This window comes from Anneissia japonica, unplaced genomic scaffold, assembly GCF_011630105.1.
Source record: "Anneissia japonica isolate Jap-2015-1 unplaced genomic scaffold, ASM1163010v1 scaffold2756_len2360902_cov194, whole genome shotgun sequence".
In the NCBI taxonomy this organism is placed as follows: domain Eukaryota; kingdom Metazoa; phylum Echinodermata; class Crinoidea; order Comatulida; family Comatulidae; genus Anneissia; species Anneissia japonica.
Window position 1 is genome coordinate 973,499 of NW_022719050.1, and position 13,507 is coordinate 987,005.

The 13,507-nt window shown below is 35.8% G+C and overlaps 1 protein-coding gene across 2 annotated transcripts; it reads left to right on the top strand.

Moving 5' to 3' along the window:
- The first annotated feature begins 4,900 nt into the window (after nucleotides 1–4,900).
- On the top strand, nucleotides 4,901–12,281 carry LOC117110723 (chromatin target of PRMT1 protein-like). 2 transcript variants are annotated; one of them, XM_033253499.1, is made up of 5 exons: nucleotides 4,901–5,059; nucleotides 6,549–6,629; nucleotides 7,581–7,737; nucleotides 8,855–9,209; nucleotides 10,166–12,281. In XM_033253499.1, the coding sequence occupies exons 2-5, from the start codon at nucleotides 6,562–6,564 to the stop codon at nucleotides 10,381–10,383; spliced, it is 798 nt and encodes a 265-aa protein (XP_033109390.1). In that variant the 5' UTR covers nucleotides 4,901–5,059; nucleotides 6,549–6,561; the 3' UTR covers nucleotides 10,384–12,281. The 2 variants fall into 2 exon arrangements, with proteins under 2 accessions (XP_033109390.1, XP_033109391.1); XM_033253500.1 differs by lacking the exon at nucleotides 4,901–5,059 and adding an exon at nucleotides 5,219–5,237.
- Nucleotides 12,282–13,507: the final 1,226 nt, after the last annotated feature.

Below are 13,507 nucleotides of genomic sequence, written 5' to 3' on the forward strand. Positions count from 1 at the left end.
CAGCTAGTTGGACGATAACAATAAAACAAACACGAACATCAATATTTACAATGCTATTGATCGATAATCCTATCTGGTATATTTTAAAACATAACTTTTGTGAAGCTGGGTTTTTGTTGTTATTTCACATGATTCATGAGTATATACCTTCCTAAGGAATAATTAGACACCATTTTAGTATTAGGCCTAATATTAGTCTAAAAAACATTGGTATCATTTGGAAATTTTAAAAAATCGGATATTTTTATCTGATACTAGGCACAACCATTCGCTATCATCGGATCAGTCGATCTATCGTACCGTCGGACGTGATACAGAGTACTGCTTTTGTTTCTGCCTACCGCCCTCTTTATGGTCACCAAATCGATTTTGCCATTTTGTAATAACGTAGGCCAATGTTTCATTATAACAGGGAGTTGATTATAATAATAATGGAACATAGGTTAGAAATTTGGTAAACATAAAGAGGGCGGTAGGTAGAAACATGAACAACCTATTTGCAATAACAATTCTCTCTCGGGCATTTTTAATTTGGGGGGGGGGAGTGAATGGGGTATAATTAGTTTTTTTAAATAAATAAAAATAGATACGCCACTGTCTACAGATTGGCCACAACTTGAGCTGGTGAAGCTAAATCATTGGCTCTCTCTCAAACCATTACACTATTTTAATCTTAGCAAACGTCTACGTACTGATACTTATATTAAAATTCAGAAGTGAGTGGTCTTTAACACAAAATTATATAAATTATGTTAGACAATGTGTCTTATAAACCCAACGATTAATATTAATAATATTCTTAGATCGGTGGAGGTTTGGGCTTCCATCAGCACACCTAAGATCACGCTAATAAGGATGCAATAGTACACATAAAGGATGAAGGTGTAACCATCAGTACGATGCACGGAAATAAATTAGATTGCTGAACATAGTAACACAATACCAGTTTACATGCGTTTCTTTTTGTATTTATTTCAACCATTCTATATTAATTATGAGGCATTGTTGTTATTATTGTTTCAACTATAATAATGTATTGTGTATTTATTTATGAATAAATATGGCACTTGTATTTTGTTTATTTCAAGACAACCATTTTGCTTTGCAATAAAATTTACCCTGTATTTTTAATGCAGACTTGTCAGTCACTATTAAACAATGAGCGACTAATACTGGCATACAAAGACCCAACACTTTCTCGCTAATGTCTCATCGTTACACCCCTGCTGCCTGTCTGTCCGCTGAATTGTCTTTTAAAAGAAGCTACAATGCTCGTAAGCTGTTTAAAACCATAAAATTTGTAAAACAGCACTCAATTAAAAAACATTTCCAAGAAGAAATTACAAAAATACAACTTATACTGATCAAACAGACAACTGTTCTCGGGGAGTTATCATCAAAATTCACAAAAAAGAAAACCAACATTATTTTGTAATTGGGCTTACAATTTAAAAAAGTAACAACATTCGGTTCGAATGCAGTAATAGACCTAGAAGGAACCATTATTTAAAGTTAAAATATACGGTAAATAACAAAATGTAAGTAACACTAAATGAACAACAGGAAGTCAATGGCAATTAACTTTTTCAGTGGATTTAGAAGGCTTTATGTAATGATGTGATGGTTTAAGTTGCTCTTGTATTTATAACATTTCACATATCAACAGTAAAAATTTGTTTATGCTTTTAGGCAGAATAAAACGGTAAAGTACATTAAGAATCTGGACATGCACTTAAAGAATTTCCTCACAACAAAACATCGTGAGATACAAAACAAACTACATAGGCCTACCAGTCTGGAAAAAAAAACAAAAAAACTAACAAACTCTGAAATGTAAACATTCATTAAACAGTTTATAATTTCCTTATTTCAATACAACCAACAGCAAAAGATTTGACACCGATACAATTAGGACCTACAAGAAAATATGTTTATATTTTCATTTCAATTTGGTTAAGACTGGTGTGTTATATTTAATGCCAGAAAAACGAGGAAAACAAAACCCATTCCCACTCTATGCACAAAGGACTTGGGCCAGTTTAAATAGACTATCCCCCCCCCCCCCCCACTTGAAGTGGGATACGTCAAAAACCAGCCTCCATCATCTCACCACTATTTCATTTAAATAAAGAAATAATATATCTATTCTTATACAGTACTTGTATTTTTTTGTATATGAATATTTAATACTGGTCGATTGATTAATATATTAATTTAACAAATTGTAAACATAGGCCTAATATTTGGCAATCATTCACATAAATTTAAATTTCCCCTAACAGAGGTAGGGTGAAACTCCGAACAAAAGCGTCCTTACTATTATTCCATGTATAGTATATATAACATGGCAACATTATTCAAGATCTGTTAATTAGTACTGATTTAAATCACTACCTGTACCGTATGTAGACTAGCAAACCTTTAACAATATTTGGACCTCTTTTTTAACAATTCCAGAAAGTGTAATGATGTTTTTTCGCGTGTTCAAAATCCGAACATTAAAGTAGTGTAGGCCTAATCTGTATTGCCATTATTGTGTCTGACTGATCTAAGTCTGCCCTCTTATATTATTAGTCCGTCCATCCGTCCATCGATTGGCTAAATTAGTGCTCGGTCTCTAGTTAGGTGGTTCTAATTAGCTTGTTAGTATGTACACAAAATTGCTGTTCATCTCTTCCATCAATTCATTGACAAATTGATTCTACTAAACATTATTTTGAAATGGAACTTATCGAAAAAACTATTTATAAAACTATTTTGCAGCTTCAAACGCGACGTCAATCCTCAAGATACTAAAACAAAAACTCAGCCTCAGTTTCTCCCTATTTTTAAAATTATTAATCAGCACTACTTGTCCCAAATTAGAATATTATAAAGAAAACTTCATAGCCTACCATTACAGGGCATGTAACCGATGGAATGAGCTCTTATCCATCCTAACTGCGGTTTAGATGTATTTAAGGGGTAGCCAAAGTAGGCCAGCCTCAATGTAGAGGTAGAGGCTGTATTTGACTCCGTTTCTTCTTCCTGTCGCTGCCCTGTCGTAGTAAATTGTTTGTTTGTTACCAAGAACTAATTTGGTAAATCCGATTGGTTTAAAATTTGGCAGAATGCATAACATTAACAAAATGAAACCTATTGTTTTTTGGTAAATATGTTACTAGTCTTTACATAATTAATACTTAAATATTCAGTACATTTTCATTGTATACCACCACAATTCCTATCAATTAACATGAAATTTCAATAATTGATGTCTGTTAGATCTGCTCATATAACGCAAAGTCTATGTGGTCTAATGGTATGATTAATACCGAAAGGTTGCAGGTTCGAATCCCGACCGAACACTTTTTTCATACTATATTACTGATAATAAGAAAATGTTCGTTGAAGGGCTATAAAAAATGCTTGATACAATTATATCATGTTCCTATTCGAGCACTGTTATTAGGCCTATAGGCCTATACCGTTCACGTACATATTACTGTAGGCCTATACGCATAGGCCCCCCTATATGCCACGTAGTGTGACAGCATTATCACATACTGCCTATTATTTTGCTTGATTTGTACTGTAATACAATTTGTTTGACTATTTTATATGAAACAATTAAAATAATTAAATAAGCAGTATTTATTTATAAATATATTAAGATACTATGTATGAAGGCGAGCAAACACATATACCACAAACATCTTATGTTAATGTTTCTATGGAAATATAGAATGGTCACAAAAGACGTCATTTTAGCTACCTGAATAAAGCCAAAGGATTTTTGGATGGACTTTATCCTTGTCCGGTAAACTAGTAAGTAGGAAGGTACTTCCCCAAGGGGAGGGGGTGGGAGGATCTTGGCTTCCCCAACGAGGAAGCTCCCTCAGCCACCCCCACCCCTACCCATCTCTGCTCAGCCCCATTCATGGTGTGACTTGGGTGTAGACTACGGAAAGTCCCATGCTCCCCAAGGTCACTTGCCTCCTTAACCATTGGAGAAAATGATCGTTTTTTTAGAACAATAGGAAGTTATACATGAATTCCAATATCGGCCCAATTGGATTATGTTTTGAAAATCATTTCTCTAACAAACTGTGCAAAATAATGATATATTTGGTGTATACAGTTTTATCCGGATTCGATCGTTTCATGCTCTAGCTCCTCCCGCTTTTTTTTTGTATATAAGTTAAATTTAACAATATTTTTGGCTGTTTCAATTAAGATTGTTAGGCCTAGGCCTACTCTCACTCGCTACCGTTTTTTTTTTTCTTGTTGAAACAACCCAAACGGATCCGTTTGGGTTGTGACATTGTGTTTTCTTAATTACGGTAATATCACAAATTTTAAAATTAAATTTTAAATCATTCTCATTGGCTCTTCGTTCAGGGGCGGATCCAGAGATGTCCAAAAGGGGGGGGGGGCGGAAGGGGTGGGAAAGGGGGGGACCGAAATTTGGGCTGATCGAGACAACAATGTCCTAGCCTGGGGCGAAATTTTTGTGTTCTAGACGCCCGAACATTTGAGGCGTTGTGGGCTATCATTTTTTTCTTTTTTTTTACCTCCCAAAAGGGGCCGGGAGCCGCCCCCCCCCTAAATCCGCCCCTGTCGTTCGTATATTCTGCAGTATTTTATTTGTTGACTCGCGAACACGTTGAAATTAACACGTTGAGATAATTTTAACAACAATACAATCTTGCATGCGCATTTTCAAACAATATTTTTTTTAAGGAAATATAAATTACATTTTAGCATTTGATTTGCATTTTAGCAACTCCATAATATTTCAGAAATAGAGATAAATGTCAATAAGTAATATTTATAGTTTGATACAATGCTATAGTAGCGTAAGTTCTTTCTTGTCAACTTATTAATTTTAGCAGGGTCGTACGTATGCGTTTGACCCAAATGACACGACACGGAAGCTAAACCACTCAGTGGAAAACTTCTTCTCTCTGGAAAAGCTTTCTTTCTGAAACGGTGATTTTGGGAGTCGGCAAAATTTGTGATAGTTGTCCAGAAAGAACATCCTAGTTTACATTTGAGCACCACTGCCACGTGGACTTCAGTATGTAATCGATGTTTTTTTTTTCCCTACTGATAATATAATAGTTTTCTTTTTAGTGAAGAAATGTTTGGGCGTTGGTTTATTGCGTAGGGATTGTGTAATGAGTAAGAAAGAGCCAAGCCAAGCTGATTTAACTGGATCCGAGTGACTAGGATGTCTCATGATCGGCTAGACCTAGGTCTGAGTCCGGGGGCTAGCCTGTAGGCTAGGCATGGGCGGCCCTTCATTTTTTTCTGCTTACCTAGGCCTAGCCAAGCCCCTACTTTACATAGCACTGGCAGTATGTAGTACACTGTGGCCTTTTTTAGTGAGAAATCTGATAACCAGCTTTTCGTTTTTCTTATATTTTTTTGTCTTTTGAGACTAGTAGGCCTACACAGGCCCTACCTAGTTAGGCTAGGCCTAAGCCTACTACTACTAGGTACCTAACTAGGCCAGGCTAGTATAATAACTCCATTTTCTTTCAAGACAGAAAAGGACCTGTAAATGTTACTGTAACTATCAAAATAATCATATTCATGAAGAAATAGCTAGGCCTACTACAGTGTAGGCCCCTATTTGCTATCTATGTTTAAAAGTCTCACCTCCATTAAAATTTGTGTCTTTAGTACAAGCAAATTTACAATGAATTTGATACGATGTATCTCGCGCACAAGACATAACCATTGAATCGGTAGTTTTAGCACTTAAAACTCGCACCCAATTGCAATCACATTTTTGTGTTTCACATTTACAGTGTCATATTGTGCTGTTTTTTTTGTTTAAATTATACCACTAATAATAGAGAAAGGAATGTCTCGAATAAAGTAGGAAAATTCAGAAACACAACAATTAAAAAGGAACCTGAAACCATGTACCATAAACATAATATATTCATATGCTTAGTACTCTTTATTAATTCATATCCAATCCAGGGTGTTATAATCATAATGAACAAGATAGGGCTGCAGATCCCCGGTCGGGTTGATAAAGTTTTTGCATGTTACTGTACTAAACTAAATTATTATTACGAGTGCAGATCAGAATTTAACTTTTTAGCATTTAAGCCTTATAGTATAATGATGTAAAATCATTATGACATTACTGTATCACTTGTTTACCTGACATGTAATTCATACCCATAAATGAGATCATTAGACGTAGTGTGAATATGAAGACAAGAGTTCGTAAACAAGAAAACTTGTAAACCCTGGTTCTGAATGGTGGCATATAGTACCGGACATTATCTTTGATCTATTTTTCTTTTCTTATTGTGTGGACAATCTTTGCTTGTCGTCGTAATATCTTTAGTATAGGAAGCAGTTGACAATTGACTTTTTCTATATACAGGTACCAATATTTATTTTTGATTTTTAAATTAATAAATGGCTAATGAAATTTAGTATTTATTTTTCCCTTAGGTAGTTTTATTGCCTTTTGTATAAAATTGTGAAACATTTGTTTTGAAAATATAAATTTAACTAATGTATTTTCCATTGATTTCTTTCAGAAATCCGTAAACCATGAGTGGTCTGCAGCCTTCAACAAAGTTTGTGCTTAAGAGCACGACTAAAGTGTCACTGAATGATCGGTATGGGTTTGACGTCGCATCAACACATTCCCTTAATCTAAAAACAAAACAATCCACTGATACTTCTGACCAGACATGGTCGAAGGCATCTGTTTGTCAGTCGTAAAGAAAATGCAGACTGACTACAGAGGTCTTCTGATGTATTTAGTGTTAATTCATGTACTAAATATACATGACAATAGAGTCATATCAGATTGCAATGAGCAAAATATATTCTTAGCCAAAATATGAGTTTTACTCAGGAAAGTATTCAAAGATAAGCATCTTTGCAGTTCTGTCTTTAGCTTCCTTAAGTTCAGTGTATTTTTCTGTTCATTGAGCTTTTGGTAGTGGTGACAATACTTATTTTGCTCCTGTGTTAAACATTGTTATTTGGCTTCATGGTTTAAGGCTATATTTATTTGTGCCATAGAAATACCTCTTGGTAGTTCCTCTTTGTGGTGATTTGAAATTCTCATAATCAGTAGAATCTGATATCATTATTGCTCTTTCAAATATGAGAACGATTTCAACTACAAGTTGAATAAAGATAAGAAAACAAAAACCCAATGAAAGAGGTTATTTGGGCACAAAATAACAGGCTGAATTATAATCCAGGCCTGTATAGCATGAAATATGCTATTAAAATATGTTGCTGCACTACGTGCGTCCTAAAGAAAGCACCAAAAGTAAGCACTGAAAATTTCCATATCTTTATTCACAGTGATTCAACATGTTTATGTGAAAAGAATTCAAATATGTGTGTTGATATATCATACATATTTGAAAAATATTTGCAAATCATTAAACTATACTCTCATAAGATATTGTTAATATTAAACTATACCAACAATTTTTTCTGCTAAGCATCAGTATTGAAACTTTGTTAGTTGAGCCATTTTAAGATAGCCTTGACCATTGCTCATGCAACTGATTGAAACACCTCAAATCTATTTCTACTGTAAACTCAAGCTTTACCAAGATTATCAAGTCCAAACCACAGCAGTCACAGCAGCAGAGACTGAATACCATGCAGCAGCAACGTCAGTCCTCCCGGGCCAATCAACGACTAGCACTTCAAATGGAAAATAGGCCATCGGTCAAAGCAGCCTTAGGGCTACCACCACAAGTAAATATTTGCTGTCCTGTTAATTTTAATTGTAGGAGGAGATAGCAGTATATTAAGTTTCAGACCTGTTTCTAGTAGGGTCATTCTGGTAGGATTGTATTTCTGGAAGGATAGCCCACGAAAGTCTAGAAGACGACTTATTTCCAGTGGGGTCCTTCTGGTGGTGATTGAGAAGTACACCGGGAGACAATTCCCTACTCTTTTCCGAAGAGTGTACTGCGTTGTTTAACGTGCACATAGGCCATAAATGCATACGGGACGGACAGCTTAAACGTATCATCCGAAGGACGGTGCGCTATTGTAAATTGTATATCAGTCCTCCAGCTGAAACACAAGGAGGGGCAACGATGGGAATTGAACCGGGGACCTAGAGATCTCCACGGTTTCGTGCACACACAGTAGCTACCACCAGATTAGCCGACTGAGCTAAGCTGCTCTCTCCAGTAAATAAGAATAGTGAATATGACCGTATACTGGGAGACAATCCCCTACTCTTTTCCAATGACTGTACTGCATTCTTTAACATTCACATGGGACATATTGCATACAGTACCAACAACTTAATTATCACATCCTAAAGACAGTGCGATGTCATAGCTTGTATTTCAGCAATTTTTTACTAACCATATTAATAAAGGGTGACCCTTCCAGCGTATCCTAGAAGGTCGGCTGATATTCAGGGGCCCTCTTAAATATATGAAATAAAGTGATGTTTTATCAGCGAAGTCTCTTTATGAGGCTTAGGGAGTTTAGTTGTTTTTAGTCGTGAGAAAAAATCCTAATGTTACAGGAATTGAACCCAGGATTAAAAGGCAAGCATCTTAATCACTAAGCTATTCAACTCACTCCAACGAAAACAAAAAGAGAGCAGTGATTGAATTGAACCAGAAACCAAAGATGTGAAAATATCTCCATGGTTTAGCGCACTCACATAATATCTACCACTAGTCTAGTTAGCTATACTAAGCTGTTCTCAATAAATGTTGATGATATTTTTCTGAAGATGACTTAAAATCTTACTAAAACGTTTTTTCCAAAACTAATGCTGTTGTATTTAAAGTGTTTGTGTGTGTTTGGACATATTTGTTTAATCCATACTTGTGTTTTTATTTTTTAGAACCAAAAATCAATTCAGCAGCGATTAGGTCAACAGGGTATCCGAGGAAGGCTGGGAGTACGGGGACGAGGGCGTGGACGTGGTGGTGGACGTGGTGGTGGTGGACGAGCAGCATTCCATAATGTGCCTCAAGGAACTGCTTCCCGTGGTGGTCAAAGAATGGCTAGAGGAAATGCTGGTGGTAGAGGATTACGTAGAGGAAGGGGTGCTGTTAGAGGTGGAATGGCCTGGTCACAGGCTGGACGCAGTAGTGGTCAGCCTTCCAGAGGAGCACAAGGATCGCGTGGAATGAGAGGACGTGGAGGATTCCAAAATAGGCGTGGGATGCGTGGTGTCCTATCATCTCGTGCTAGAGGTACAATTTTTTTTTTTTTTGGTTATGGAATCTGTACAACCATACTGAGCGATACTCTTATCTTCTTTCTATTTCTCTAGTTTGAGTTTTCCGGATTGCTTCCAATACTATGTTTCGTCTATAAGAGTCGTAAAAACCACAAAATTTGCATTTAGCCTTATGAGTAGTAGCAAAGAGTATAGAATTTGCAAGAGGTCCGACTGTCCTTATTTTGCATAGAATAGAATTCAAATTGAGTTCGAAACTCGAACATACTTTTTGAGATTGGATTCCATTTCAAGGAAACCTTGACAGTCGGACCTCTTTGGTAGTAGTCATAGTAGGCTCCTGCTATAGAGTTTGAAAATAGGATGGAATTCTGGAACAGAACAGTGGGTAAAAGGCTAAAACATTTTGTTGAAAATGTAAGGGATAAATTTGAAACAAATGTTAACATAGCAATAAAAAATAAACTGTCTATGTATAAACTGTCTAAAAAAAAACAACTTGAAAAAGACTAATGAAAAACACAATTCCTAATTTGTTAACTTACTGTAAATCCTTAAATTTCTGTCCTTTTAAATGAGCAATTCTGCAGTTGCCCAAGAGGTATTGTTTCTGCTTCGTGTGCTGAAGACCCAGCTTCTGGTTTTAATTGGAGTTTGATTGCTGGACTCTTCGAGTAATTTAGAGTTAAGCGAGATAATGAAAATTTTTGTATCTGTATGTATCGGTTACACAATGTAGTCAAGTGATGCTGTACTGCAGCTGCTACAGGTCTAGATGGGCTCAGCCCAAAATTCCAATTTCATGTTCAATGAGAACAAATAAAATTATTTATTATTAATTACATTTATGAGGATTTTACTACAGACAATAACTCTTTAACAAGAAAAAAAAACTGTCATTAAAATTATATAATTTGATATACAATGTAATTTCTAATTTTCTTTTATAAAATTTTTTCTTCTGTTTAGGTCGTGGGGTACGAGGGAGGGGAAAGAAGGATGGTCGTGGTCGTGGCAGGGGAGGAAGAATGTCTGCTAGAGGTCGTGGGCGTGGTAGAGGACAAAACCGTCAACAAGTAGTGTCCCGTGAGGATTTAGATAATCAATTAGACGCATACATGTCAAAAACCAAAGGAGCACTAGATGCTGAGATAGAGGCATACATGGCAGAGGCTGAAACCTTTTGAGTAGCAATATTCGTTCCACAACTATACAATGCCTTTTAACCAAAAGTTTTAAGATTATACTTTAAGGTACAACTGTATCTAATATGATAAAAAAAAAAAAAACCCACATGTCTTGGTTCTATAGAAAGAAAACTAGTTTACACATCCACAATGTCAAAATGTAATTGAGTATTAGATACTGAAATAGTTTTATATTGCTCTATAAATAGAGAATGCAATTTAATGAGAAGCAAAATTATTTCCTTATATACATTAAATTTTTTTAAAACCAGAATGTTAAATAGAACACTAGCCAGTAATAATGAATCACAATTATTACTAATTGACATGATGTATAAATTTACAGTGATTGATTTTTAAGTTATTTGTATAATTAAAATAGATACTGTACAACTTAAACCTACAAGCTGGCATAATTAATATTGAGCCATTTTTTCAACCATCTATGCTTGCTAGAAATTTTAAACATCGAATTGGATAATGTAGCTATATTTTCATAGACACTCTCCACATAGTGTAATTTTTTAAAATCAGTCAGCTTGGCTAACAGAATTAATTCAGCCAAATGTCAAAACCAGCGTCTGTTTTGTGTGAGACTTAAAAACAAGGAAATGTTCTACATTGTTATTTATAAATAGTGTACAAAGAGTGTTGTAATGTATAGTTTTAATTAATATCAGTTTGCATTGGAAATCAACTGTCTTGTGACCAGTCGTAATATTTTTAGTGGCTTCATTTCTTTTACTTAGTTTTAAATTAGCTCCCCATCCTGCAAATAAATACCTTTTATACTGCAGTGAGTGGGCCTCATTTTCTTGTACGTATTTTTAAAATGAGTTCCCCAACCTGCAAATACCTTTCATAGGACAGGGAGTGGCCTAATTTTTCATTATTTAGTTGTAAATGAGGTTCCCATCCTGCAAATGACATTTGAGGTGCAGGGATTGACCTCATTTCTTTTACCGTATTTAGTTTTTAACTGATAATTCAAATGACTGCAGTGGAACAGGGAGTGGCCTAATTTCGGATTTAATTTAATATTTATTTGGTAACTTTACATACACCATAGTTTTGATTTTGTGACACAGCTGTAATTTAAAAAAAAAATTACCTCTTTGAGTAGGTCTACAGGTACCTTGTTTATAAGTGGAGGCATGTTACACAGTGGCTTTATGCTTCCAACTGAATTGGTGGGAGTTCAATGCCAGTCATATTCCTTGTGTAATTCTGCAAGGAACTTTACATGTGATTTTGGTCACTTTCCATCCAAGACTACTCTATTTGTGCCTGGTGAGATTTCAAATATGGAATGAAATTGGTCCAATAATTGCTCACAAAATCAGAATACTTTCATGTGAACTCGCTCTGAATTCAATGATCAGTTGCCAGTGACGGTGCCAGAAATAAGAGGTCAAACTTTCCCAACAGTGTCCAACTTTCCTTCAGCTCCATGCTGTTTTTAAAGATTAAGCACCTCCTGATGCCCTGATAAGGCAGTCAGACTGTAAAAGTGCCATTTGTAAAGCAGTATTTCCTGATGTTTATTTTCTGCCCCGATAGGTCCAGGGTTCCCTAGGGGCTGGTGCCGCCACTACTGGTCGCATGTCCACAAGACTACATTATGGACTACAGTATATACAAATGAACAACTGTATATTTTAGATTTTATACCCTATGTACCTGTATATTGTGATATTTGTAGAGTAGGTTAAATCTCTCATGAGGTGAATCAATTACAGTAAAGTATCTGAAATGTGTCATTATGTTTTAACAATAGATTACTGTATACTTTTTACATATTGATTAATTACCACAATACCTTGTTTAATAATTAGAAGTCTTAGTTTTCTTTATTTATTATGATTTGTCTAGAATTAAAAGTTTGACTTCTTGAAAAATTGGTGGATACTGTATTAATTCATGTCTAAATATATTTACAGTGTATTTTGTGATCTCAAAAGTGCTTCAGATCATTATGGAAAACACTATATAAGTGAATAGCCATAAAGTGTACATATTTACTACTGTACATACTATCATGTTTTTACGAAATTCCTTTGGAGCAATTTAATCAGGGATGGAGTACTGTAGTCAGTGGCAGTGCCAGAACATTGCAGACCCGTAGCTAGACTCGTTGATCATGGGGGAAGGGGATCAAGTACCAAAAAGACCACACTCACCTTGGTCCTACCATGGTTAGTATGGCTAACTGAAACAAAGCACTCTTAAACTTTTAAAAATCATGTTTATAATACAGTAGGAAGGATATGCAAGGGAGGTTAAACACTTCAGCCCCGCCATGGTTGGGACAGAAGCGGCTAGAAAATCAAGGACGTGTGTAGCATCACTAAATACCCAGAAATTGCATTCATTCAGAGGCATTATGTTATCAAATAATTGTTTGTGTTCGAATCTTAAGGAGTGAGTACCAGGCGAAAAAATTTTGTACCAGCTCTAAATGCCTGGAAGTAGCGATCTCGGACTTAAAATACAGTATTACCTGGTTGGACCCACCAGCACCCGCAGCCACTGGTTTAACTTGATGCATAATATCGAGATGTGCGAGATAAATAGTTCGAATTTCACTCCTTCCTGAAAAATAATTCGGGCTGACGATTTTTTCCCACAAAGTTAGCAGTCCTCGCTAGTAACATGTATTTCCCCGACGAGAATAGAGACAATGTTCCTTGCCACCATTGACAACAGTATAATTCGTCGGTGATAGTCTTTTCCCCTGAAGATTTTCCCTACGAATAAGATAAATAACTGTACGATACAATGGAACCCCTATTAAGGGGACACCTTCGAGACCAAAAAAAGTGTCTCCTTAATAGGGGTGTCCTCTGAATATACCCCTATTTAGGGACACTAACCGAAAATTTGAAATTGTCTTCTAATAGGGGTTTTTGGAGTGTGTTCTAATAGTACCTCCCTAGTGTTCTATTACCTCAGTGCAGGCCTATTTGAATTCACTATTTCTACTACTAGCCTCCTATATTAGGTTTAAGGCCTACTAGTACTATAGAGCCCTATCTATGTAGACATATAGGTCTCTAACCTAGGCATAGCCTAGACTCGATTTTATTACAGAGGTTCAACCTAACCACGCCTAGGCTAGGCTCCC

Bases quoted from the DNA above. Each gene is read 5' to 3' on its own strand.
- LOC117110723 (XM_033253499.1), top strand. From the start codon at position 6,562: ATGAGTGGTCTGCAGCCTTCAACAAAGTTTGTGCTTAAGAGCACGACT. The intron at 6,630-7,580 runs GTATGGGTTTGA...TGTAAACTCAAG, and splicing joins AAAGTGTCACTGAATGATCG to CTTTACCAAGATTATCAAGT. The intron at 9,210-10,165 runs GTACAATTTTTT...TCTTCTGTTTAG, and splicing joins CCTATCATCTCGTGCTAGAG to GTCGTGGGGTACGAGGGAGG.